Source organism: Lagenorhynchus albirostris, chromosome 15 (assembly GCF_949774975.1).
Source record: "Lagenorhynchus albirostris chromosome 15, mLagAlb1.1, whole genome shotgun sequence".
Classification (NCBI taxonomy): Eukaryota; Metazoa; Chordata; class Mammalia; order Artiodactyla; family Delphinidae; genus Lagenorhynchus; species Lagenorhynchus albirostris.
The window spans coordinates 56,963,326-56,990,411 of NC_083109.1; the positions used below are offsets into that span (position 1 = coordinate 56,963,326).

A 27,086-nucleotide genomic window follows, 5' to 3' on the forward strand; every position below is an offset into this window, starting at 1 on the left:
GGTCGGGGGTTGTCCCGGGCAGCGCAGGGCCGCGGGGCGGGGCTCGCAGGCCGTCGGGGTGCAGGAGGCCTGGGCCGCCGCGAGGAGCCGCCGCAGGCCGCTGGGCCCCGCCGCCGGGCCGCTCGACGACGACGCTCCCGCGGGGGCCCCGCCTGAGCAGGACGCGGCCGCGGCGGCTGCGAGGCCGCGGGAGGCCGCGGAGGATGGAGGAGCGGAAGGAGGAGGGCGAGGCCGAGATCCAGGAGCACGGGCCCGAGCACTGGTTCTCCAAGTGGGAGCGGCAGTGCCTGGCCGAGGCCGAGCAGGACGAGCAGTTGCCCCCTGAGCTGCAGGAGGAGGCGGCGGCCGCCGCGCAGCCCGAGCACAAGCAGCAGAAGCTGTGGCACCTCTTCCAGAACTCGGCCACCGCCGTGGCCCAGCTCTACAAAGGTGAGGGCCGCCGCCGCCGCCATTTTGCGCCGCCGCCCCCGCCTCGCGCCCGGCCGTCGGCGGAGAGCCCGGGGAGCGGTTGGCTGGGCTCCGGCCGTCGCAACGCGGCCCCACCGCCCCCTCCTCGCAAGATGGCGCCGCGGGAGGCGGGCCCTCGGGAGGCGGCCGGGGGCCGGCGTGGGGGGCGGCCGGGCTTGGGGCCGCCCGTGGGGCCCTCCCGCTCCTGGGGCCGGGCCGCTGGGTGCCCCCGGGCCGGGGAGGGCAGGGGAGGAGCCCCCGGCCACAAAATGGCGAAGGGAGGCGGCGCGGGGCCCCTATTGTGCTGGAGCCGGCCTCGGGGCGGGGACTGCGAAGGGGTGCCTCCCTCTGCCGCGCATCTGTCCCGGCTGCGCCCAGGGGCCCCGCGGCTCCCCCTCCAGCCCCGCCGCGACCCCTTTCTTGCCCGCTCCCCACCTAGCGCGGGATCCCGGAACCCTTGAACAAAATGGCGAAACCTAATATGGCCGTTCCGGAGTGATTGACGCCCAAATAACATTGCTTTTTCTTTTTTTGTCTTTGTGTGTTTTTTTGTTTTTTCTCTTTCGTTTCGTCGTTTTTCAGACCGAGTGTGTCAGCAGCCAGGACTTTCTCTTTGGGTTCCCTTCCAAAATGCAGCCACTGCCGTCACCAACCTTTACAAAGGTAAGGACAACTTTGCTGCATTGCTGGCTAAGGGGAAGGGCGGTCTGCGTCAGGGTTTAAGTCCTGCGTTCCTTAGTGCATTGGCCACCTTGACCTGGAGGTATCTCCCGAGTGTTTTCTGCTTCTGAATCCAGCCACTAACTCAGTATCTTGCAACTTGAGAATTCTGGCGGTGTGATGTTATATCTAGATAACGGGTTCTCAGCCGGGGGCGTTTGGTCCCCTCACCCCATGGCGATATTTGACAATGTCTGGGGCACTCCAGAGTGTCATCACTGAGAGGAGGCCGCTAACTGTCCTCGGTGCACGAGACAGCCTCTCCACCCCCCAAATGGCAGTAGTGCCGAGGTTGAGAGGCCCAGAGCTCCAGACTGAGATGTGCTTCTTAGGCACCCAGGGAAGAGGAGTGTGTCTCGCACAGAGGTGGGAGGGACAACTTGTTTGTGGAAAAGCACCTCTTGGAATAGTTTTTCTTGAGTTAGGCAATTTCGAGCATGATGGTGGCACAGCATAATTTAAGTGCGTCGAAAACTAGCTAATTGGAGTAATCTGTACGCACATTAACATGCAGATATTTGATGGAGTTGCTCTTCCCTAGCAACTCCATCAAATACTTGCCTTCCAAGCTGCTTTCTGCCTGACGGTACATTGTTGGCAGGAAATCTGATCAGTTTGAGTTGATATCAAGATTTGTGTTTCATGGCAGTGCTTTTCTGCAGTTAATCCCCGCCCCCCACGTAAAGATATGTGAGTAAATGTTCTTGCTCATCGTGTTCTCTCAGCAACAGTGGGTTTAGATTTGTTTTGAAGATTTGGAAATTTGGGTTTGATATTTGGCAAGGTTTCTGTGGGAAAAGGATTTGAATTTGAGTGTTAATTTTAGTAAAAATGTAATTTAAATAAATGCTTTTAAACTGCCAGAAGCTGTTGATAATTGCAGTAGAGCTTTGTGTTTTTCAGAATTATCTAAATAAGGTTGAAACAGGCTGTGGAGTGACTTGATTCTCAGATTCTTATCTGCATAAGAATAAGCCAATTAAGATAGCATTCTTTAGGCAAAAAAATCCCTTATTTTGGATTTCCTTTTAAACCTTGCAGTTTTTTGGGATGATAATTTGAGAATGTAAACTGAACCTGGTGAATAGAATGTTAATTTCAGGGAATGAGGAGCTAATAATCTAGGCTTACTGAGAAAAGGAAACCTAATGAAGTGGTGCCCCAGTGGTCAGCTTTGATTTTATATAGCTGAGTTCCTTAAATTTTGACTCTAACATTCATTACTGCTTGAGGGTTTTTAACATTCTCTGGAATGGCTCTTGGTTTCACCCAGACAGGGAATTTTGAAATAATACTTCAGACTCATATTTTTGGAAAATTCTGCTTTCTTGGAGTATAATTTACATATAGTAAAATCACCGTTTTAAGGTGTATGGCATGAATTTGACAAACATACATTGTTAGTAAATGGAATATATCTATTCCCCCCACCCCAGGCAACCGCTGATCTGAATTCTGTATATATGGTTTTTGTGTTTCCATAATGTAATAAATAGAACCTTATAGTAGGTAGCCTTTTCTGTTTGGTATCTTCTATCCACTTTTCATAATGTTTTTGAGATTGATCTATTCAGTTCACATTGCAGGTATTAATAAATTGTTAAGTGCTTTTTGTTTTTCTGACTAGTGTTGTGTGTGGAGGTATCACGGTTTATCCATTTCAGGTTTTGCAATTATTTTTTGCTTTAAGGGGAAAGCAACACATAGTTTTAGTCCATCTGTGTGCCACGCTCTAGGACTAGGCCGTAGAAAAATATGAATGTTCTCTGACTTCTCAGTTTTTGGTGCTGTTGTGTGCTCCTGGAATGCATCTCTTTAGGACTGTAGCTGACGGTTTTCTTTAGTGTTAATTCTTCATGTAAAAAAGTGGGCTCAGAAGCTGAACTCTGAAATAATCCCTAATTTGATTTCTTGATTTGAAAATGCTTCTTATAATGTATTAGTTTCCTTTGTTCAGAAAATGTAATGGAAGACATTAAATTTCTTTTTAAATAAACATGAAGTTCTTGCATTATGGCAAATGCTGGATTGTCAGTCCAACCTTAGCTTTATTTTGTGTCCTATTTCTGTAAAATGAAATATATCCCCTTTTACCTGAGGAATGGTTGGTTAATTGTGGTTTGTGGAATTTGGTAGTATAGCAACATTATTCTGTTCCTAGCTGACTCAAGGAAAGTGTGGATAAGCTCTGCAGATCCTCACATTCTTCCTCCTTTTCAGGGTGTGGTCTTCAGAGAACAAGAATGCAGCTGTAGGAATAATTGGGTACCTTAAATAGAACCAATAAAATTAGCAAGGTAGTGTCACAGTGCATGCAGCTGTAAGTAGTGGTAAATTTAGAGTGTTCACAGTTCTTATTCCATATCTAAATGTGATTTATGGGGGCGGGGATGGGGGAGATTTTGGAGGATCCTTGTAAATGGGCAATGCTCTTGCAGTTTGTATGATTAAGCGCTTATCTGACAAGCTAAAGATGGCTCATTTTGCCTCACCCAGCCTGGGGAGAGGTTGGTACTTCTACCAGCTTCCTGATAGCACCTAAGATGAGCACATAGGAAGGTCAGAATTGAGGTAAAAGTCTAGCAGAGGGCCCCTTTTGATGTGGCGTTTTGAAACATTGAACGATGCAGTTGGTTTGGTTGAATGTGGCTGGAGACTTGGAGGAGAGTGAATTGGGGTGTCCTCAGTGTGCACAGAATTTGGCAAAATGGAGTTCCTTTTGCTCCACATAGTAAGTTGAGTCAGACATTGGCATCCTTTTTTGGAAGGGAAGAAAATTCTGATGTCTGGTTTTTGTTTTTACTTTGCTTTGATAAATCTAAAGGAAGTAATGTTTGTTAAATATTCAGTGGTGTTGTGTCCCCTGGCTTAGTACGTTTTCTGTTGTCTGCAGCAAAGGGAGTGAAGTTACTGAGGTGGTTTTAACTAGCCTGGTTGATGCTTATCTGAAAAATGCTTTGTCAAGCTCATCTCTTTCTGCCTCTTAAATACACCTCCCATTTCCTTGGGTGACTGGTTGCAACCTCTTTACTGACTCCTCATTAGGAAAATAATGAATTCTAAATTCCTTCTACGGTGTGGGGTTACTTGCTCAGTAGAGGCTGGCCGTCCTTTGGAGCCTCATGGTCAGCGGAGGTGGGCGCTGGGGCCCTGCTTGCTCTGCAGCAGCTGCCTGGGAGCCAGTGCTCACCCACATCCCCCAGAGCCACTTCTCGCTGCTTATTGTCATTTCCCTCAACTTTGTAATATTTTTCTTTTTCGATTTTTGTTTTATGTTAAGCTCCATTTTTTTTTTTGTTGTTGTTTAATGCTAAGCTCCCCCGCATTTTAAAACTGTCTGAAACTTTAGTTGTATACCGACTTCTCCCACATATGTTAAGAGCTTTCTCTTGATACTGTTTATGTTAAAGATGTTTTTGGTTTTCTCCTTGAACAGCATTTGCCCCAAGGTGTGACTCTAGCGGTACTTGGAGAAGGCCAGCAGCATCATTATCATGGAGTCTTCTGCTAGATTGTTCTAGTTCAGATTTTAGACTGTTACTTTTACTTAGTCGTATGGTCCTGGAGACAGATAATGGAACAAAAAATATTTCACTATTGTAAGCCTTCATTTTCTCAATTGTGAGTAGGAGTAAGTACGCACAACTTAGAGTGCAGGCTCTTAGTGTGTCATGCAATGAGTCTTCAAGCATGGACTGTGTTGGTGGTCAGGTTCTGTTTTTCAGATGATGTTTTTTGGCTATGGGCAGTGCTTAAGATGAAGGGAAGAAATTCTTATTTATTTATTTATTTTTATTTCTGTCAGAATAACCTTTGTGGTGTGTCTTCATTTTTCCCTGAAAGGGCTGAAAGTAAATAGAATTGACAGGAGAAAAATAGTGTGATGCCCTTTAAAGTCCTTATTTTTGAGACATCTTGATTCCAGATCCTGTTTATAGTGTGTAGTCACTTCATTGTGCCCTTCTTGGGCTTCTCTGTGAACTGAAAGTGAACGGAACGTACTGAAAATTTTTGGATGAGTGATTGGTGTATAAACAACTGGTCAGAGAAAGCATGTTCTACCTGGAGGCAAATAATGAAATTTCAGCTTAGGTTTTGACTTTCTGGAGTTGGTTTGTGACTTTCCTGCTGCAGAAAACTATTGAACTTTGAGAGTGTTCAAAAAACCTTAGTATGGATTGCAGTTGAATACCCCGTTTTATTTTACTAAGCAGCAGCCTCAGTCATTATTAATACCATTTATAGATTTTTTTGTGAATTTTTATAGAAGACTGTCAGTTTCTGATGTGTAACTTCTCTGTAAAAGGATGTTTTAGCTGCAAATAGCAGAAAAGACAAGTCAGGCTGGACATGGATTGGCTGCTCTCTGCCTTGAAGCCTGAAGGTGGGATTGATTGAATCCAGTGGCTCAGGCCTCCCTGCTCTATAGCTCTCTGTAGTCCATGTGTGGGCCTGCGCATACCAGCTTTGTCATTAGGCTAGTTTCAGTGTTGGCAGCTCACACCTCACAGCTTAGGGTCACTCACGGAAGGTTAGAAGAGCCCAGAAGCTTCTTTCCCAGGAGCTACCAGTAAATGACTTATGTCTCTGGGACAGAATTGGGTCACATGGTTATTCAGAACCAGTATCATAGCCACAGTTTTGGGGTTATGCAGATTTGTTTGAGACTATACCACAAGTTTCATCATCAACTGAGCAAATGTGGAAGAAGCCTTTATTCAGAGCTATCCAAACAAAAACTTGTGAGTACCTTTAGGAAAGGGAGGACGAGGACTGGATGGTAGGGAACCGTGGCCACTCTGATCCTTCCCTGGTTCCTGCTGTTTGTATGTGCTAGGTGAAGATTTAAGTCAGTATGTAAGTTACCTAGAAGTTCGTGTTTATCTTTGGATACCACTTTGTTAGGGAACTTAGAAATTGTTTCCTTAAATCAATTGAAAAAAGAGCTTCCCTGGTGGTCCACTGGCTAAGACTCTGCACTCCCAATGCAGGGGATCCCGGTTCAATCCCTGGTCAGGGAATTAGATCCCACCTGCTGCAACTAAAGATCCTGCATGCCACAATGAAAATCCCACGTGCCTCAACTAAGATCTGACACGGCCAAATAAAATATAAATAAATAAGTAAATATTAAAAAAAAAACAATTGAAAAGCAGTTTTCTTTTTCTTTTTTTTTTTTTTGAAAAGCAGTTTTATTTTGGTCATGACTCATATCTTTTCCTTTTTTAAAAATTTATTATTATTTATTTTTGGTTGCGTTGGGTCTTCGTTGCTGTGTGCAGGCTTTCTCTGGTTGCAGCGAGCGGGGGGTACTCTTCGTTGCGGTGCGTGGGCTTCTCGTTGTGGTGGCTTCTCGTTGCGGAGCACAGGCTCTAGGCGCGCGGGCTTCAGTAGTTGTGGCATGTGGGCTCAGTAGTTGTGGCGGACGGGCTTAGTTGTTATGCGACATGTGGGATTTTCCCGGACCAGGGCTCGAACCCGTGTCTCCTGCATTGGCAGTCCTATTCTTAACCACTGTGCCACCAGGAAAGTCCCTAGATATTTGTTTCTAATGAAACAGTTAAAATACATATTTTTTCCTACAGCAGACTAGTTGGTTAGTGCAGATTGAGTTCTAAGTTTAAATGTTTTGTAGTTACTAGTATTCCTTGGAAATGTACCCTGATCTAGCAGTGATTTTTCTGGTTTGTAGATCCTCTAAGGAGAATGGGAGATGACTTCTCTATTGTTGAGGAAAAAATCGATTGTAGAAAGAACTTTTGCTATTTAGTAACTTTTTAGGGCAAGGCCCTTTGAGCCTCAGTTCCAATTCCTTGTTTATGAAATTGAGGTATCTGCTTTGGCTAACTCACATAAGGTTAGTAAGTATCAAAAAACTATAGATAGTGAAATCTGATTGTGTTTATGTTTCATGTAAGAAAGTTCTGCATTTGGTCTTCATTTCAGAAATCAATATGATTCTTTGCCTACTGCCCCTTGCCAGCAGTGGGAAAATGAGACTAATAAAAATCCCTTGAATTCAATTTCAGCTATTTATATAAAAACAGTTTAAAAAAATATGAAACAAAGATGTCTACTGTGAGTTGTATGAATCAGTTTGTTTCTTGAATAAGGAAATGAATGTGTTGTGATTAAAGGTTAGATTGACATTTTGATGCCCTTGGGCTTTGCCTAACCTTCGAGATCATGGCCTTTTTCCACAGTGGCTTTGGCATCAGTAAAAGTGTTGGACACAAGACTGTCCCCACAGTTTTCTTTGCTCTGCATTTCTAGAATTTGGGTGTCTAATTGGAAGGTTCAGGAGTATTCAAAGCAGTCTTTGGCTGAGAGCCTTCTGGAGGCCATCTTTGTGTGTACGTTTATTATTTTACTGGACACTAAATTAACCAGTGATTAAAATCTAGTCTGGTCATTCCTAAGATTCTCCAATGAGCATTTAGATCTCTTCTACTTAGTGCAAGATGTGATAGGCGGGTTTAATTTTCAACCAAGTAACTCTTTAAAGTTCTCAAATATAAGAACTATATTTTAAACTATGTTTTAGTGTCAATATGAGATTCTCTGTTTAAGGAAATAACTGAGATTGGATTAATCTGGGCGGTAAAGTAATTGGATTTGGCTGTCAGGATATGTTAATGGTATAAGACCAAATTATGCCCAGACAGTGCAAAAGCATGTATGTACCTGAAGACCTTAAATGTTAAATCTGCTTTTCTCCTCCTGTACTTCTTAGTCTGTAAAAGTCTGTTTACAAAATACTTGATTTTTAGCGTGTTCTTGGTTGGTTGTGTTGTTGAGACTTGTGCAGAATTTTTGAGGTGAAGTGATTGGTCAGTTGCATACATTTTAAAAGAGGTTCACAACTACTTATATAACTGCCTTCCTTCAAAAGTATGAATATTGAGTTTTCCAACTTTGTTCAACTCTGTGATTAAAGCATCAGCCTGTTGCCGATCTGACTTTTGGGCTTTCCTTGTGTCCTCAATCAAAACGAATCGAAGCTCTTCCTCCCAGGATTGTCAGGGTTTTTTTTTTTTTTTTTTAAACTGCCTCATCTGGTTCCTTCCCTTTGGCTCTTGAGTTTTGTATCAAGTTCAGCTTTTCTTATTTGCTGTCTGGTTTGCTAGGTGTACATTTACATGCCTGCTTCATATTACTTTGCACTATCCATGCTTGCTTCGAACTTGTTTCTTGTACCCCTTTCAACTTTTTGTCCCTCTATACTTCCAATTCTGGACCTGCCTCCATTTGGTTCTCGAAAAATAAAATTTCCTGAGTCATTCTTTTTGGAAACAAACTTCTCTGGTTAAGAGCTTGATTTTAACAGCTCTCTTCGGTAGGGCAGCTTTGTAGAAATCTAGTTGCTTGTTGATCCATAACAGTGGACGGTTATCCTCCTTTCTGTGGTCCCATGGGATGGGCTTAGTTTACTCAATGATTTGATTTCTCTTAAAATGTTTCTAGCTCTTTCAGAATCACTTAAGGTCTACATATAACTTTACAAGGTCATCTTAGAGATTATGCATCCTTTAAGGTTGGCTTCATCTAAGTCTTTAAGACTAAGAGATGGGAAAGCACTGTATTAGCCTCTTAAATGCTATTTACCTTTGAAATGGGGTTCGTGCTTGTTTTGTTTATGATGAAATGAGAAATCAGAACACGTTGATTCACATTGTAACTTGGGCATTCTAGTAGTGAGACACTGGAGAAATTACTTCATTCATGAGTAGCTTTTTCTTTTAGACGCGTTATTTATTTATTTATTTATTTTGGTTGCACTGGGTCTTAGTTGTGGCAGGCGGGCTCCTTAGCTGTGGCATGCGAAACTGTTAGTTGAGGCATGCACGTGGGATCTAGTTCCCTGATCAGGGATCAAACCCGGGCCCCCTGCATTGGAAGGCGGAGTCTTATTAACCACTGTGCCACCAGGGAAGTCCCACGAGTAGCTTTTTTTATATTTGTAAAATTAGAAAGTTGTGATGGAGTTTAATATTTAAAGAGTACTCCTGTGGGTAACTTCTTTCATTTTTCTTTTTAACTTTTTAGCAATAAGAACTGATCATCTAAGGAATAGGCCTTGTTATAAAGTTCTGTTTGTGCTGCCCTCTTGCCATCTTTTTTAATAATGCAAATTCATGCAGCTTGGGAGCCTCTGTGATGTCTGGATTATTGTCTTTCTGGGACACAGGTCTTCATTCACTGGTTTGCTTATCCTTTCAGCATCTACTTTAGATGTCGCAGACAGAATTAAAATCCAGGTCAGGAAAAGTAAGAGGAATGAAGATATATTGGTGATTTTCCTGCTAGCACAGCAAATCAACTAAAAATAAATTGCAGTGACTTAAGTTTGCAAGTATTAATATTGTTTTCAACTGTGTAAAGCCACTAAAGGGGCAGGCATCATTTTATTGAAAATCTGGGTTCGGTATGTACAGGGAGCGGGCAGTATCTACAGGGAGAATAGGAGACCAGTCTGAGAGATTTTAAGACAGGGTCTTTTGGAAGTGGTTATAAGTTACAGAAAACTGTTGGGAGCTGGAAGCAGATTGAAAACGTTCCTGGGAAATGAATGAAGCTTCTTGTTTCCACAGTGCTGTTTGGCTTTGTTGAGCAGTCAATCAGAATTAATTTTCCCTTATTATTTCTAAAATGTTTGCTACTGCTTTTAGTGTGTTTCCAGTTCTTGGTGCTGAACCTGTCAGTAGGAGTACACCTCCGAAATGACATGGTACATGCAAGGTGAGCACCGCCTGAGTGATTTGTTGCGGTGTATAGTCATCTGGTGAATGATGTGAACGCTCCTGTTTAGTTAGAACTCCTGAGAATTCCTTCTTTTCTCAAAGCTTAGTGGTTAAGAACCACAGACTCTGGAACAAAAATTCCAGCTCTTGAATACTGTGGTAGAGTTACTCAGTGTCTGTTTGCTCAGTTGCAATGAGGGGACAGTAGTACTGCTCTCAAGGTATTTGTGTCCCTTTCTTCTCAGGGGAAGCTGGGTATAGTACCAGTAAGCATTTAATAATTCACCTATTTAAAAATTTTTTTTTTTTTTTTTGCGGTACGTGGGCCTCTCACTGTTGTGGCCTCTCCCGTTGCGGAGCACAGGCTCCGGACGCTCAGGCTCAGCGGCCATGGCCCACGGGCCCAGCCGCCCCGTGGCATGTGGGATCCTCCCGGACCAAGGCATGAACCCGCGTACCCTGCATCGGCAGGCGGACTCTTAACCACTGTGCCACCAGGGAAGCCCAATTCACCTATTGTTAGCATTACTAAATAAACTAGCTTGATTAGATTAAGTAAGCTTTTTTAAGGAAATAACATTATTAAAATGGTAATTCGTTTAACAATAAGTAGTCTCTGTTTTTATCTGTTGAGTTTTTTTTTTAAAGAACAAGGCAGAAGCTCTAGGATTATGTGATGTGTTTACTGAATTTAGAACATTATGATTAGGTGTCAGGTATGATATTTTAAACATGAATGAAGTTCAGTTTAATAGATTACTGATAGACTTAAAGAGCCCCATACTTAATGATATTCATTTTGGTGAACTTGTAAAATCGTGGTTTTCTTTAGGAGAGAATGCAGCTTGGCTATACTGATCATCATGTATCTTCTTCTTATTCTTTTTTCCTAACAGAAAGCGTGGATACCCATCAGCGAAGTTTTGATATTGGAATTCAGATTGGCTATCAGCGACGCAATAAGGATGTGTTGGCTTGGGTTAAAAAGCGCAGAAGAACTATTCGTAGAGAAGATTTGATCAGCTTCCTGTGTGGAAAAGTTCCTCCACCGCGAAACTCTAGAGCTCCCCCAAGACTGACTGTAGTGTCCCCTAACCGAGCTACTTCAACGGAAACTAGCTCATCTGTAGAGACTGATTTGCAACCCTTCCGGGAAGCCATAGCTCTGCATGGTAAAGCCGTTTAAACATATTTCTTTGGAAAAATGGTTAAGAGTGTGCCTGTGGACCCAATTTCACATTTAGGTTTAGGTCCAGATATATTGTCTGTTTTTTGTCTATTCTAGTTACTACTTGCTCTAGAAATGTTTAAATAGAATGTAAGCTAAGAACTTACATGGGCAATTTTTGAATGTTAGCCAGCCTATCCTAAAAAAAATGTTTTTAGAAAGTTAGTTTGAGCTGATTGGTGTTACAATAACAGCATTTTTTGCAACATTGATTAGAATTTATTGCTTTACACACTGATATTGTACATGTTTCCTTACTCTTCTGAGTCAAAGAGGAAGTTCTTGTGTCTTAAGAATACTGTTGCATTTATAATTACCTGGAGAGCCTAGTCAGTTACGGGCAAGTAAGGCAGATAACTGTTGGGCTAGTTCTCATGGGAACTCCCTTTGACACCTTAGGTTATTGAGTGTGCCTGTAGAACCTGAGCGTTGATGACCCAAGAGGGAGTGGACAGATGTAAGAATAATTAAATTGACTTTCCTTATGTCTGTTGTCCCTTAGGGCCTTGCTTTGATAGGAGTGTTAGAGAACAGGTCCATCACCATCTCCCCGGGCCAGACCTGCCATAAAAAGACATTCTTGGCTGAGGGGTTTAAGTATTATTGGAGAAGCCTGGGGTATGTAGTCAGTAAGTTTGTTGTTGCTTGTTCTCTAATACAGGCTTCCAGATAGAACTGGGAGAGGTACTTATAGGACATTCAATACTGCTGTAAAAATAAAACAACAAAATAATAAGACTTGGTTGAAGCCAAGATGAAAACATGGATTGTACAAGTGACTAGACAGAAGTAATTAGTGAGTTAGCTCATGAGTCCTGTTAAAAGTTAACATATTTCTGAGCCATAGTGTAGGTCATCTAAAATAAAATAACCTGGTGATAAAAACTGGGATGTATACAAAGGGCTTCTATATCATCGAAGCTTTAATGCTTACAGAGATTCTTGTTCTCTTTGGCAAACATTGATTCTTTATCTAAAACGCCATTCAGAACATGGGAGTTGGAAAAAGTGTTGTTTTTTTCCCCTCCTGATTGTGAATTTGTTTACGATAAGTTAAAAACACAAAAACATTTTATTGCAAGGAAGTCCATGATGTATGGATGCAGTACATAAGACTGCTTGCTGTTTCTAATGTAGTGGAATAGTTGATGCTGTCAGAAAGTTTGAAACTCAGGCAAAATAGAGATTGATCTGTTCCTACTGAATTAGTTTCACATCTTTTACCATTGTTTGAAAAAAATTACTACAAGTGTACATAGTTTGTCAGATTAATTTTAGTGCATGGTAGTATTTGATGTAGTTGTGTTTTCCTTAAGCATTTTGATTTCCTTTGTCATCAAGTGGATTTATGATTCATTCCATATTTCTCTTGTTGAAGTGTCTTTTTTTCTGTATTATACTCTACTGTAGAAGGTAGTTTTAAGAAACATAAATGCCACTCTTGTTATAAAATCTTAATGCAGTTGTACACATTGTAAAAAGGGCAAGCTAGCAGCCCTCCCCCCTGCAACTACTATATTCTCCACATCCCATTACATTTTCTTAAATTGAGTTTATTCAACTTGTGATTTATTATTTTACTGAACTTTGGGAGTTTTAGTGGTGATGTAGATTTTGGAAGGTACTATTTATAATTTTGACTTATGTTTAAATTGTGAGGGTTTAAAAAAGTTTAATTATAAAGCTATAGAAAAATAACCTTTCCCTTCAATAAACTTACGAAGTAGTGCCAATCCAGAGTACATTGGATTCCTAGGGTTCATAAACTGAATTCATGTAGTTAAAACATGAAGTTGCTATGCAGTAATAGGGCCCCTTGAAAAGAGTACACAGAACATTATATACTGAGTTTTGTGTTATATTGGTTTTAGAGGACATAGCTGTGTTGGGAATGCTAGTCTGACTTGAGTATTTTTAGTAATTTGAATGATTTCTAATAGGGCATTGTTAACTAAATTGTAAAGCAGATTAATGACTAACTTTGTAACCAGGTGTCCTCATGATCTGATTTATTGAATAGCTGTAAATTGAAGTCAAAACTGTTTAGATCTTTTAAAATATGTTTGGAAATTCATCTTAATTAGGGTACATACTGGTCAGAATTTGGTTTTGCATAGAATTTGCTTAGCCAGATCTATGAAATGTGAGGTCAAATTGAAGTTCTTGGGGTTCTACGTTGGAGGGAGAGTCTAAATTCATGAAGTTTTGGGGTGCCGGGGGAGACAGGAAAAGAATTGGTATACTGAGGCTGACTTAAACTTATAATCAAAGCAAACATTAGTGTAGGAGTCATATTGATTTATTCTTATCCATAAGCAACCTCATGTCCTTAAAAGAGAGGACAGGGCTTCCCTGGTGGTGCAGTGGTTGAGAGTCCGCCTGCCGATGCAGGGGACACAGGTTCGTGCCCCGGTCTGGGAGGATCCCACATGTCGCGGAGCGGCTGGGCCCGTGAGCCATGGTCGCTGAGCCTGTGTGTCTGGAGCCTGTGCTCCGCAACGGGAGAGGCCACAACAGTGAAAGGCCTGCGTACAGCAAAAAAAAAAAAAAGAGGACAGTTACCCCTGTAATTTTTTCTTTTTTTCTTTATCGGCTCACTTCCAACAAATGCCACCTATATGTGCTATATGTTCTTTATATGAAGACAGATGGCCAAGATATAAGATAATTGTAGAGTTTTTCATGTAGAAATTGTAGAGTTTTTCATGAGGGTGTGATGATAAGATCCTTTGATCAGTACCCTCATGAGCCTTACATTTAAGTATTGCAATTAAAAGTACATCAATTAATGATTATCAGTTTCAATCAAAACTGTCAACTAATGGTTATGGAGGTTTAAGGAATATAATCCAGTGCTTTATTTTGGCACTTGTTTGCAACATATGTTGTTTATTTTCTGTGTAACATGGTATCTCCTTATCTGGATGCTAAACTCACCAGAGAAATCAAGGAAATGTATATGCATGTGCTAAATTGATCTCTGTCCTTTCCTTATTCATCCTTGTCTTAAAATAACATTATCAAAAATTTACTGAGAACTGAATTAATAGCTGGCACCTTGTTTTTATGTAAACAAATTTCAGATAGACCAAAAATCATCTGGACCATTTTGTGGTTCCCTGCCTGCCTTTCTGATTATTCCTCTCTTAGTCATCCTTTCTCTTCTAGAGACTTTTATTGTCTTCTCTTTAGGCTACTTTGACCTCTGACCTTTCAGTGACTTAGGTTACATTCCCCAGGGTTTAGCCTTTAGCCACCTTCTCCTGCAATCCCTTTAAGGGCCATTTCAGTCTTAATTTACAAAATTGGTCCTTATAGTTTAGACCCTCTCTCCTGACTGCTAAAGACGTATGCCCCATTGTCCCCTGGTGGACATCTTCACCAGGGTGTCCTGTAGGTGTTCAGAGCGGACTCATCTAGCCTCAACAACAGCAAAAACAGGTCTTTTCTGTTTTTGTGACCTTGCCACTCAGCAGATGCGTACGTAGCAGATTCTGTGCAGTTTCTAGGGAATATATGATTGAATAGGGTGCTTCCTTTTCTGTTGAGGCCAATGCATACTTGGATGATTTATTTTGATGTTATATGTAAGGTGTTCTGGGGTCAGAAAAGGACATTTCACAGTGCGGCCTGGCCATGGGTTCAGAGAAGGCTATTCTGGAGGAGGTGAGTTCTGGGCGCTTGGAATAATCTCCTTCCTGCTCTTGCTTCCCAGTCCTGAGTTGACCCATTCACCAGTCCCTCTTTCCTGGGACCACTGGAGTGATCTTTTTGATCTTGTTGCTTCACTGAAAAATAACCTTTGTATCCCTGTGTCCTCTAGGGTGAAGTCTGAACTGAGCACAACATTGTAAGACCCTTGTGGTTTGATCTGACCTTGGGTCAGATATCTTAGCTATACCGTGTAATCTTTTGAATACCTTCATGCTCTTTTCTAAGGTTTTCTTCTGCCTGTTCATCTCTTCAGACAGATCGAACATCTGTGACGAAGCTTTCCTTCAGTTCCCCCGATTTTCTCCAACCTTCCCTGAGCTGTGTGTCTGCTCTCCCCTTTTGCTTTGCTTCCATAGCTATCCCTTCCCATAGACTGGGGCTACAGTGGTGCAGGGACCGTGTCTTGGAGCTTCTGGCTTTAACAGAACCTGGCATAGATGTGTTCTGAGCTTAACACAGGGATTCAGAGGTCTGCTAAGTCAACGCAGTGGGGGCAGAGAACCTTTCCAAAGAGTTGAGGCTTATAGGTCCCCAGGTGACTGCAGTATGAGGAGGGTGAGGAGAATGGAGAACAGAGCCGGGTGTATCTTAGTGCTGCAAAGTCAGCTCTTCACACTGAACAACTGAGTCTTGGAGTGGGACCTGAGGGTGATGTACCTTTAGAGCGGTTCTTTCAGTGTTTACTTCACGTCAGCGTCCTGCTGAGGAGGGTCTCATTTAAAACTAACACTTCCCCTGGATTATTGCCGTTGTATTGATGAAGAAGGCTTATTTGGCTAAATAAAATAGACCAGGTCAGTAAATGGTAGAACAGATATTCCAGATCTGTCTGGTTCCCCAATTCAGTACCTCTACATGTGTACATTTGGGGTTTCTTCCCCCCCACCCCCCTTAGTAGGGCTGGTGGATGGCATGGGAAAGGTCTCTAGGCTTGTTTTTCTTCCCTAAAGACATCAGACTATATACATAAGTTTGGTATTTCTTGCTGGGGTTTTTCCCCATAAGTGAATCTGGATAAGTAGGCTTGAAGATGAATGGCTTTAACCTGTATTTCTGGTTCATTTTAGCAGGAAGAGTATTTAGGCTTTGTACATAGGCTGCATTCCCAGCATGACCTTGGGCAAGATGGCTAATGTCTCCAAGGCAGTCTCCTCTGAAAAGGAGATACATAAAGTGAGAAGCAGAGTACCCACCCTTAAACAAAGTGTTCTTTGCCTTGAGAGAAGGAGGACTTCTGCTTAGTTCTAAGTCCTGAGTGCCTTCTTTGCCTCTGGATAGCATTACTGCAAAAACAGACCTGGAGGTCAGGTGGCCTTTGAGGATACTTTTTCTCCCTTTTCAGGAAGGGTGGCTTTTTAAATTGCAGGTAATCATTCCAGAGGAAGGGATAATTTAAAACTTAGTGTTAACTACCTACTTATATTACTTGCTGAGATCTTGAGCTTCTTTTATGTTGGTATAAACTGGTGAAGTTGAATGTTCTCTCTGTCTACTGGATGAAGAGATTGTGAGCTGACTTGCCCAAGCTAGTGCTGTGTCTAGAAAGCCTTAGATTGAAATCTGGTTTCCTCATTTTGGGTTCTGTTTGTCATCATAGGGATTAGGTAAAAAGGGTCCAGAGCTAGAATGGGGCATATATGTGGAAGATAGAGACCTGGATGGGAAAGTAAGCCGGGTGCCAAGTCAGACTTCACTCATTTGCTAACTTTATTAAAAACCTGCTCTCAGTCATTTCATAGGTGGACTTTGTAGGTTTTTGGCCCTGGTTCAGACTGTTCCATAAAAATTGGAGACACTTGGTTTTATTGGTAGTTCTAAAAGTCATTTTGATGGCATTCTCTTGACTGTAGTACAGGGAACTAAAACCCCATTGGGACTGGGTTGACCCTCTGTAAAATTCATCAGTTCACACAGGGTCTGGGTGTTAAAACTAGTCACTGGTGGGAGCCATTGCTGTCATTGGCATTTGGCTTTAAGATATCTCCTTGCTCAAGTTCAAGTTCCTTTTGTGTTTAAACAACAAAAGTTTAAAAAAGACAGTGGGCTGCTACATTTGTAAGTACTGAAAGGGTCTTAGGCAAATGCAGGTAGTCTAGCCTTTAATATGATATTGGAGAATTTCCCCCGAAAAAGGAAAGTAACAAAAGAAAAGGTTTTTGTTTTGTTTGTCTGTTTTTGAGAAAACACTGTGTGTGTTAAAAGATAGCTTTTTTAGCGAGGGTTAAAATCTGAAGCTTTTTAGTCTGGAAACTGTGTGTGTGTGTGTGTGCGTGTGTGTGTGTGTGTGTGTGTGTGTGTGTGTGTGTGGCTGTGGTGTTATGAGTTCTGATTTCTGCAATTAAAATCCTTCTGTGGAAGGTGCGGTCATTTAAAAATGCAAGTGTATCTTGTCATTCTGTAGCCTTTCCTATTGCCCAACATTTACTGGACACAGTAAACAGCCAAGCATTCTATTTATTAGAGGCTAGTGATAGGGTCAGGTAATACAAAGATGAATCACATAATCTCTCAAGGAGTTTCTAGCCTAATAGAATTGTACTATTAGTTTGAAACATAATCCCAGGCAATCAGATTGAGGCACAGTGCCATCACTTTAGGAGTTACTAGGCTCTATATCTGGCCTCTCTTTTGTCTAACAAAGTCTTTTTCTGGCATATGTGGTGATCCTTAGTCTCTTAAATCATTAAATTGCTTGAAAAGATTCTTGGATCTGGAGAGACTGGGTATAGGGCCATATAAGAAAAATGCATTCATTTGATACCATATTCATTTGATACTATTACCCTTACAGGGGTGTAAGGTCAGGTAGGAATTTTTACTTTAGAAAAAAATGTAAGGCAGATTCTGAATTTGTCATAAAATGGATCCCTTCTTCTAGAGTTTTGGAAAGCTGTGAATCTAGGCAGCATGGACCAATAGGATTTTCTTGCTCCTTCGAGCCACAGGTTTTGTAGCTTTTGTTATTTTTTCAGAACATTCTTTGGCCTGTGTGTAGTAGAGAAGTTACCAAATTTCGGTGAGAACAAATCTTCCTGATAAAATTGAGATCTGTACATTTAAGAAGAAATTTGATTATTTATGCTTGGTTCTGTGTCTCTCCCCTTTTCTATCACTCTTCATTCCTTCTGTTGATAAAGCTAAATATATAGAAACAAACATTGACAGCCACACAGATACTTAGGTTAAGTGCTTTTAAACCAATGGTACAGTATGAAAGAAACTTCTTGGCAATTTTCTGTTGTAGAGAATTAATTAGAACTGACCTGTGGGGGATTTATATCCAACCACCTTTCAAAATCCCTTTTCCTCCTCTTGCCCACACTCCTAGCACAATGTGTGGAACACAGTAGATTCTTAATAAATGCTTGTTGAATGTTGCATTCTGCATCTTCTTGAAATAACAGAACTGTCAATAGTCATTTAACAGTAAAATGTTTTAAAAACTTATTTGGAAATTAAGATGTAAGAGATTAATGCACCAAAAGCAAATCTCATCTCTTAATTGCTTAAGATTGATTATTTCAAGTAACCTTCTTTAATGGAAACTCTTGTGAAGGCTGGAATTTTTAAATTATACCCTTTGTTCAGACCAGCCTCTGAGAACAAGAACAATTAAGGCAATTAAGATAGCATTAAATTTTTGATGAAAAGTTGGCATTTTCTGTATATTAAGATTAGATATTAGCTACTGAAGTTTCTGTGGGTAGGACCTAACTAAAGCTTCCAACATTAATAATACAAAACTGTTATGAATTTGCGGTAAAATTTTCTTGGACATTTTTTTCATTGAGGTGAAGTCCATGTAGCCATGCCTCAAAGCCAGTTTACTCACCTAGTACTTCCTTAATAATCCATTGGTAGTTTAACATTTAAGTTTTATTTTTTTCACTAGTTTTCTGATTTATAAATATTAATTTCTTGGAAAATTTGAAAATTTCCAAAAAGTAAAAAATCCAGTATCTTGTTTTCCAACTATACAGAGATAACTGCAGTTAAATGTTTGGTGCATTTTCTTCCAGTCTTTTTTTTCAATGTATAAATATTAAAATTATTTCATAGTTGAGATCATGCTGCGTATATGGTACTGTATCTTGCTTTTTTCATTTTAACGTCGTGAGCATTTTTCCCATGGCATTAAAACTGTCTTTGAAAAATTGAAAGCATTTTGGGCTGTCAGCATAACTGAAAATGTTTTCTTGGTGTGACACATGTATCTTTGTAATTGGTTTGATTTAGTGTGCTTTACTTCAATAAAAGTTCAGTATTACAATTTACAGATTGGGGTGGGGAGTGGTATCTACTTCAAATTACCCAAATCTTCCTAGTAGAATTCACTTTTCCAGGATTGAACTCCTCCCCTGGTGCACTTAAAACACGACATTTACACACAAGTGCTTGCTTGCTTAAAACCTCAGAATACAACTTTGTGCAAAGGGAGTGTATGTCCATTTGATTAGTGCATTTCATTTCAAATGCAAGAATGCCTGTTTCTTAGGGTTCCCAGTCAGAATGTTAATCACTTTGTCCAAGTTGTGGGGATTTCACATCCCCCTTCTGCCGGAGATGAGAGAGCTGGTGGCGCAGACCTGCAGAGGGTCCTGGACCTGTGCTGAGTGGAACCACAGTAAACAGTCTGCCTTGTCTCCTCCAGGGCGAGTCTCGAGGCTCGCAGGTGCTGAAGGGGGCTGGGAGGCCAGCAGAAAGGGTAGAGGCGGCCTCTAGGCCACTTCCAGGGCTGCCGGATGGAGGAAGGGAGGCTGGCTGGGCTCTGCATTTGCTCTTTCTGTGTGACCTAACTATGTGCTGGTAAACTGGAATTATATGTAATTAATTCTGAAAACAGGATTTTCTTATGACCCTAAGCATGACCTTGGTATGAAAATAATAGTTCTGTGCTACTTTTTAACAATTTGCCATGTAACCTAGATTCCTATAACTTGGACTGTAACTTTGTTTTAGCTCATGTGGGAGCTTTCTTTTCAAAGTATGATTAAATCCTCTTGATCTTTTTTCCACCCCTGCACTAATCCTTTAAAATGAATGCAGAAACTTTTAAAACTGATAAGTTTATCTTGTATTAAGCAATGGAGACTTCTCTGTCTAATCATACTACTTGTTCTACTGCTTTTTGTCAATTGATATTCCCATAGCCCTTTTGAAAAAGTGTGTTTTTGGTAGAAATTAAGTTGTATGCCCTTGGGCCATACAACTTAGTTTTTAGTTCTGAAGCATGTTTAGATTCTCTGTACTTGTATAGGCCTGATTGTTCATGTGGCTTAGCTAAGGTTTCCTAAAGCATCTTCTAGTAGCTGTCATTGGTTTATAAAATAAAATTTGGGTTGTTTAAAATATATATTTTTTGGTTGTTAATCTTAATTTTTTTTTGACACTTGTGAAAAGTCTTTTGGGGGAAGATTAGATAGTTAAACTTTGAAAAGAATTTTCACTGCTGAGAGTAGATAATAATAAATAGGTAATGTTGCACATTGTGATTTTGCTTTAGCTGTCAAACTAAGCCCAGAGTCATACACCCAACAGAAAAAAAATTATGGTTTTCTGGAAGTTACTGGGGAATTTTCAAATTGACCAAATTGATGTTTAATCTCTCTTCTTTTTTCATGGAGGATAGCAGTTGAAGGATTTGCTTGAGGTGCCTCTTCACTTCTGATGGAGCGTTTTGAGCCTTGGGTGTTAAACATACAGCTACGTGGCTCCTACATTAACAAGAGGGGCATTGGAGCAGGGTTTGTTGAGTTCTTTTTTGGGTATTGAATGCTTAGGGGATCCTGAGTTTAATTACTGAAGTAGCCCGGTTTATTGCTGAGGGCCCACATTTTGCAGCATAATTACCGTAGAATCTCCTGCATTATGAAACAGGTATGAAAAGGTGGTCTCAAGTACACAGACACCTTTCAGTATGTTAGAGGCTGCGAGATTAGGAAAAAAGGCACAGCTCTCCCCTCAAGGAGTTTACAGTCTTGGTGGAGAAGTTAAAAACAGAAAAAGAAAAAACCAAACCCAGCAAGTTGAGAATAATTGAGTTTTAACTTCATGGCAAAGATTTAAGTGAAGAGAGCCACCTGGGTATATATTTCCTGGCATTGGAGAGGTGAATAAACATCAACAGCTTTGGATTTCAGAGTGACGGGTAGGGCTCTGAAGCTTCTGTTATGTGCCAGGCACTGTGTTCATGAGATACAGATGTAAAGACACAGTGTCTATAGGAAGAGATGAGCAGTGGTGCTATGCTATGTGAAATCAGCCCAAGGCGTTTCTTTCCCTTCTCTTTAACTTTTAATAAAGTTGTGTGGGCTGGGGAAGAAGCAGCGTGGTTTTTTTCTGAAGATGTTCGGTTTGAGAGGGCCAACAGGCAGTTAGAAATATGGATGGGCCCTTGATCTCAGGAAAAATGTCTGCTCCTGTGGCACGGATGTGGAAAATGATGCCTGTGGGTAAGCTAAGAGGCCAAGGCTCTCACCTGGGTGACATCAGCCTGTGAGGGGCAGAAGAGAAGCCTGCAAAGGCCAGTGAGGAAGGAGCAGGCAGGCTGGAGAACAGCAAAGAGGAGAGTTTCTAAGGAGAGGGAGGAGAACCAGGAAAGTAGCCCCAGACTGGGAGGCGGTGCTGGAGGAACTTGGGCCTCAGGCAGTGGGGAGCAGATGTTGGGAGGCAGGTGCAGCCTGGGCCGTTTTTAGGAACTGCAGATAAGTTGATATTGGCAGTGCATGATTTATTAAGCCTTAGGATGGGAGTGAAGAGGGCAGAAGGGAGAGTTAGCTTTAGCTGCTCAGAGACAGACCTGTGAGGCAGGCCGGGCCCTAGGTCCTGAGGCTGAAATAATTTAGGCTCGAAGAGGTGGGTAGCATAACATGAGTAGGAATTTAGATTCTGTTTGTCTTGGGTCCCAGCTCTTGCTTACTAGCTCTGTGACCTTGAGTGCCTTGCTCAGCCTTTTAACCTCGGCTTTTCATCGGCAAAAAAGATAGCACAAATATAGGCTGAGTTTGAGGATGAAATTAAAAAGTGCTTATTAATACAGTGCCTGACATAGGAAGTATTCCAGTATTAGTGCTTTTATTTATTTTTAATAGGCACTAGCCTTGGAAATGAGTGAGATCAGATTTCCTCTGGCCACCAGGGGAAGGGAGAGAGGATGCATCTTCTACAGGGAGAGCAGTGAGGGGACTGGTTGGTTCCTAGCGTAGGGAGTTGAGAGCAGTTTAGAAAGGAGGTGTGGACTGCAGAACTTGATCAGCATGTATGGGAGGTGGTTGAGGCCAAGGGTTTGGGAATGTTCACAGTATTTGTAGAGTGAGAACAATGTCAAAGGGAATTTAATAGCTTTGGTGTGGTAGGAAGCAGAGAATCCTTTTTCAACTTAATGTTCAAATTTAAAGTACATTTATGGAGTAAATGAGAATGGGCCCCTACGAAACAAACCTCTAAGCTTACTTTAAGGTACAGGTCCTATTCTTGGGAAACACTGATTATACTAGATCATATCAGTTTAGTCAAGCACTAACAAAATCCATATATGAGGCTAGGATAGCCCAAGGGGGAGTCCGTAAGAAGGAAAATCTACAGGCGGTGATGTCAGGTTATTAAATTAAATGCTGTGGTTTGTTTTCAGGCCTCTCATGCCTTTCACAGGTGTATCCTGAACATTTAGAAGCAGAACATACAATGGCCTCCTTTAACTGTTCAGGGGTCTAAGGAATGAGTGTCTGACCATGAGTGCTGGAATACTCTGGATTTAGTAACTCTTAACCTTGAAGGCAAGGCAGCAGGATTTTTTATACCACCCTTGTTCTCCCGCCCCCCGAAGGATTAGAGATGATGCTGAGTGAGGCTGCCCTAAGGGGTATATACCAAGTATAGTATAGTCCAGACCTTGGGGTGATCATATTGCCTGATTTGTCCAGGGCAGAATCACTTTGTATTTGATGTCCCAGGATCATTTTTAACAGTGACCCTTTTTCATGTTCAGTAGTGTACTGTTTTAGATGCTAAATTAAAAAGTCGCCTTATCTATAGAAATGTCAGAATAAGCCCACTCAGGCCTGCAAGTGACTGCATGCTCCCCTGTTTGCACACACACACAGCACAGGGATCTATTGGAACGGTGACTTTGTATAACCAAAATCTTCTCCTGTTTAAAGCAAGCACCTCCTTCCTCAGCTCTAAGTTACCTATAGTCCGTACCTAGTAGAGTAGATGGCAGGATGTCATAATGGAGTTGTACACCTAGCATGGTGCCTGCCGCATAAGCTTCCAGTAATTGGTAGTAACCGATATTGTAAATATTGGTAGTATTACCAGTGAACATTTCCTATGTCAAAGCCAGATGATTCGTTCTTCCAGGAAAAAACTGCTGCCCGGTGACCCCCTTGCAAGGAAAATAGGCAGACATCCTTTGACACTATGACGACGTTGAAAGTAAAGTTGGGTTGCTTTCAAGAGGGTTAAATAATCGAGCAACTCTAAAACCTTTTTTCTTCTTCCTAGGTCTTAGTGGTGCAATGGCTAGTATAAGCGTGCGTTCGAGTACCCCAGGCTCTCCTACACATGTAAGCAGTGGATCGAATGCTAGTCGAAGGAGAAATGGACTCCATGATGTCGATTTGAACACTTTCATATCAGAAGAAATGGCACTCCACTTGGACAATGGTGGAACTAGAAAGCGTACCTCAGCCCAGTGTGGCGATGTCATTACAGACTCACCAACCCATAAACGCAACAGAATGATCTAAACTGCAAACATTTTCACACCCACCATGCTGCTTGAAAGCCACTTGATCCTCAACATATACTATTATTGCAAAGGAAACATGAGGCCATCTTCCCTTGTTCACTGTTTAAGACAAGTGAATTCTATAGTGGTTGCCATAAAAGGAAGTTCTAGGTATTTACAGTAGATGCCTCTTGTAACTATGGCTTTCTTAAAACTATAGTCCTAGCAGAGGACATCAGATATCGTGTAGTCGTTAGCAAGATCATCATAGGCAAACATATATCCGTTTCAAGGCTAAAAGTGACCTTAACTGTATTTATTCTCAAAGGGAAAGGAAGTATCAGATGTTTATTTGGTTATAGAACGCTTTTTTGGGTGGGGGGCTCCATTTCCTGTGTGTTGAGTATTTTGCTTCAACAGTATTGCCAGGTTCCTAAAATTGTCTAAAACACGTGATTTGGCTTCCTTGTCAAATCGCCAGGCTTCCATTTTTGCAGCAGCACTGTACCATGCACCTGGTTTCTCTCTAGTAACAGTGTGCAACTTCTGATTATTGAACTGTGCCCTATTTTTAGTTTTCAAAGCAGTTTCTAATTCTGGTGATTGTGTGATGTAAAGAGGTGCTATGATGGTCATGCAATTAATACTTAATATCAAATCAATACACAACTTTATTGGATTCACTTTGTGTGTGTTAGTGCTCTAAAAGTAGCAATATTATTAAATTGCCCCCAGATTAACCTTGTAGGATTGAAATACTCATTTTTAAGACAAGTACTACTTCCCATGCAGGGTACTGTCCTTATGGTAAATGTAAACATGTAGACTGCATTCATGATGACCTAAAGTAGAGAGGTCATGAACTTCATGGGCTTCCTTTTTGGTTCAGTATTAGTGAGAGCGAGATGGATGGTGGGAGGGTAGGTATTCTAGTCTGTTATATTCTGTTTAACATTTTTCATGAATGTTCTACTTTGTGCAGTTTCCATTGGAATGGGTGGAAGATAAAGGTCTTTTATCTGCTAATAATGTGATCACACCTTAAATAGCAAAACCCAACTCTCCAATCCCTCTCCTATAAAGTGCAGTTTGGAATCTCATTCTGGAAAAGATGGAATCGCATGGAGGTTCTCTAGATGTTAGGTAGACTTAAATAAAAGTTCTCAATAGATTCCTCTTTTGAGTAAACATAAGACCTCTTGTACCTACAATGTTTTAGAGCATGTTTCATCTTCATTTTTAATATCTTGAACTGAATGGTAGTCTTTTTTTAGATGAAGAACTGATGTCAGCCTGCCAGGTACTGTAATTTATTCTATCATATTATTATAAATGTATCAAGTAGGACAGTGAAAATGTTTCCTTGCAAACTTGTAGCTCAGTATCAGTTACTTTGTTTTTATCCTTAAAAGACCATTACAAATCAGTGTAAGGGTTTTTCCAGTAATTACTCACAGCACTTTGTTAAAGTTTGCAATTTCTTCAGCCATTTAATAATCTTTCTGTGAAGAAACTTTGCTAAGTTAACCATAATATTCATTGGGTGGGATGTGAATGTAATGTGTGAACTGAAGAAGTTCTGTATTCACTATAGATACAGCCCTTATTTAAAAAAAAGTAAATTCCATACTAAACCTAGGAATGAAAGTGAGGCATTTCTAAATTTTTGCAAAAGTGGATCATTTTTTTTGTTTGAATATGATAGGAAGAATTATAGCAATGTATCATTTTACCGGAAACGGGTGAGCCTATGTATTATGAATACTTTCAGGCTTCCCTTTGGAATATATCAAGAAATGAATCTGGAGTTATCTTTGTTTTTGTATCGTAAATTTAGATTCTGGAATTGGGTTTGGTGGTGTGAAGCATTGCTCACAAGCAGCCAGAACTCCTCTTCCTAAAGGATTTTGAGGCTGAGGAACACATATTTAATCTCCCCTTTATGCCTTGGTTCTAGTTCCTCTTTCCAAGTTAGTAACAACAAAAAAATTTTTTTTGGTGGTTTTTGTTTTAGTTGGTGCTCTGAAGCTTAATCTCAATACCCTTTACTCTCGATTGTCAAATTTTGATAAAACATGTGCCATTTTCTTTGGTAAGAGAAAGCAGGTCTTCATGTCTGCCAGAACACAATTTATATATCTTATTGGCTCCATTAAACTTTTTGAAAACTTTAGCATTTGTTACTTTTTTCCATTGCATTTAATTCTAAATGCTCTGTCACCCAGCAGTAACTCTTCCCCCCATCTCCGTCCCGTTGCTCTCCTGTGCCACCCGAGCACAGAATAAACCAAGACCTAGGAGTAGAAAGGGAAATGATTTCTCTTAGGAAAACTTAGTTCTGACTGCTAGATTTTTGCAGCCTTTCTTTGTGCCATTTTAGATGCAAAACAAATCATGGAAGATTGCATATTTGTGTGATACTTTTTAATGTTGGTTTTTTTTTTTTTTTTTTCCTTCAGTCTTTTGAGAACAGTGTAGGCTGACAGTTTACTTTGGGGGAACAGAACCTCTTTTCATCTTAAGCTAGATTCTCTGATTCTTTTAGACGTCATAGCTCATGAGTTCTGTTCCTGTTACCCTAACTTGGCATGAGTGGGTTGAGTTATCCTTAAGCTGCAGTGTTCTGAGCATGGCTGAAGCATTAAAAACTTAAGTATATAATGTTTGGTATTTTATAGAGCAAAATTAATGGAAAGCATTTGGCTGAATCTAAAGACCTGCAGTCAAATTCTTCAATGTGGTTTACCCAACTGGAGTAGTGGTACACACCTTAAATCATTCAATGAATAAATAATTAAAAAAAAAAAAAAACTATGGGGCTTGTCTGCAGTTTTGTTTTGGTCATCACATCTGAACAACTTTGACATAATCAGATGAAGTTCAGGCTTAAAAAATAACTAGCCGAAATATTTTTCCCAAGGGCTGGTGGAACTCATTAAACTTGAGTTACTGTGGCTTTTGGGCCTTAAGGTTGCCGTACAGCAGTGAAAGCTGGGCTAATTTGCTGAACAGTAAGGGGGGTCGCCAAGGCCTGGCCAAGAGGGTGAGCTAGCCTCAGTGCAATGAAGGTGAAAGATGCCAAGAGATGATTTGGAAATGGGCCTTTAGCTGGGGACACAGGCAGCACAGTTAATTTCAGAAAATGATTATGAGTGGATCAGTAGTTTTTGGCACCATTACTACCTGAACTTTTTGAGAGGTATAGTGACTGTTAGCAGATTAATCTCATTACATTTTATTTTGTATAGCTTGCTACTACCTGCCACTTCATCCATTAGATTGATTATTTAGGTGTCTAGTTAGGAGGTTGGGAATCTTTCATAGGTAGGTTGTGGACTCTTGGAGTGCAGTTACGTGAAAGCTTCCGCCAGAAGAAACCCTTGTTTATTTTAAACTTAAGATTCATATGTTTAATTTAGTTAAGTTTAGGAGGTTACTCTGATCAGATGTTGTTATAGTACCTGCTCCCTCCTTGAAAGCTGTTACAACTTTGATCAATTCAGAT

At 40.9% G+C, this 27,086-nt stretch overlaps 1 protein-coding gene across 2 annotated transcripts; it reads left to right on the forward strand.

The window, feature by feature from the left end:
- Positions 1-73: 73 nt before the first annotated feature.
- On the forward strand, positions 74-26,130 carry HAPSTR1 (HUWE1 associated protein modifying stress responses). 2 transcript variants are annotated; one of them, XR_009535696.1, is made up of 5 exons: positions 85-429; positions 1,030-1,110; positions 10,805-11,080; positions 20,480-20,594; positions 23,356-23,495. XR_009535696.1 is itself a non-coding variant. In XM_060124493.1 (4 exons), exons 1-4 carry the CDS (start codon positions 204-206, stop codon positions 23,598-23,600), a joined length of 828 nt encoding a protein of 275 aa, XP_059980476.1. In that variant the 5' UTR covers positions 74-203; the 3' UTR covers positions 23,601-26,130. The 2 variants fall into 2 exon arrangements, 1 of the variants encoding a protein (XP_059980476.1); XM_060124493.1 differs by lacking the exon at positions 20,480-20,594 and having other exon boundaries at positions 74-429; positions 23,356-26,130.
- The last annotated feature ends 956 nt before the right edge of the window (positions 26,131-27,086 follow it).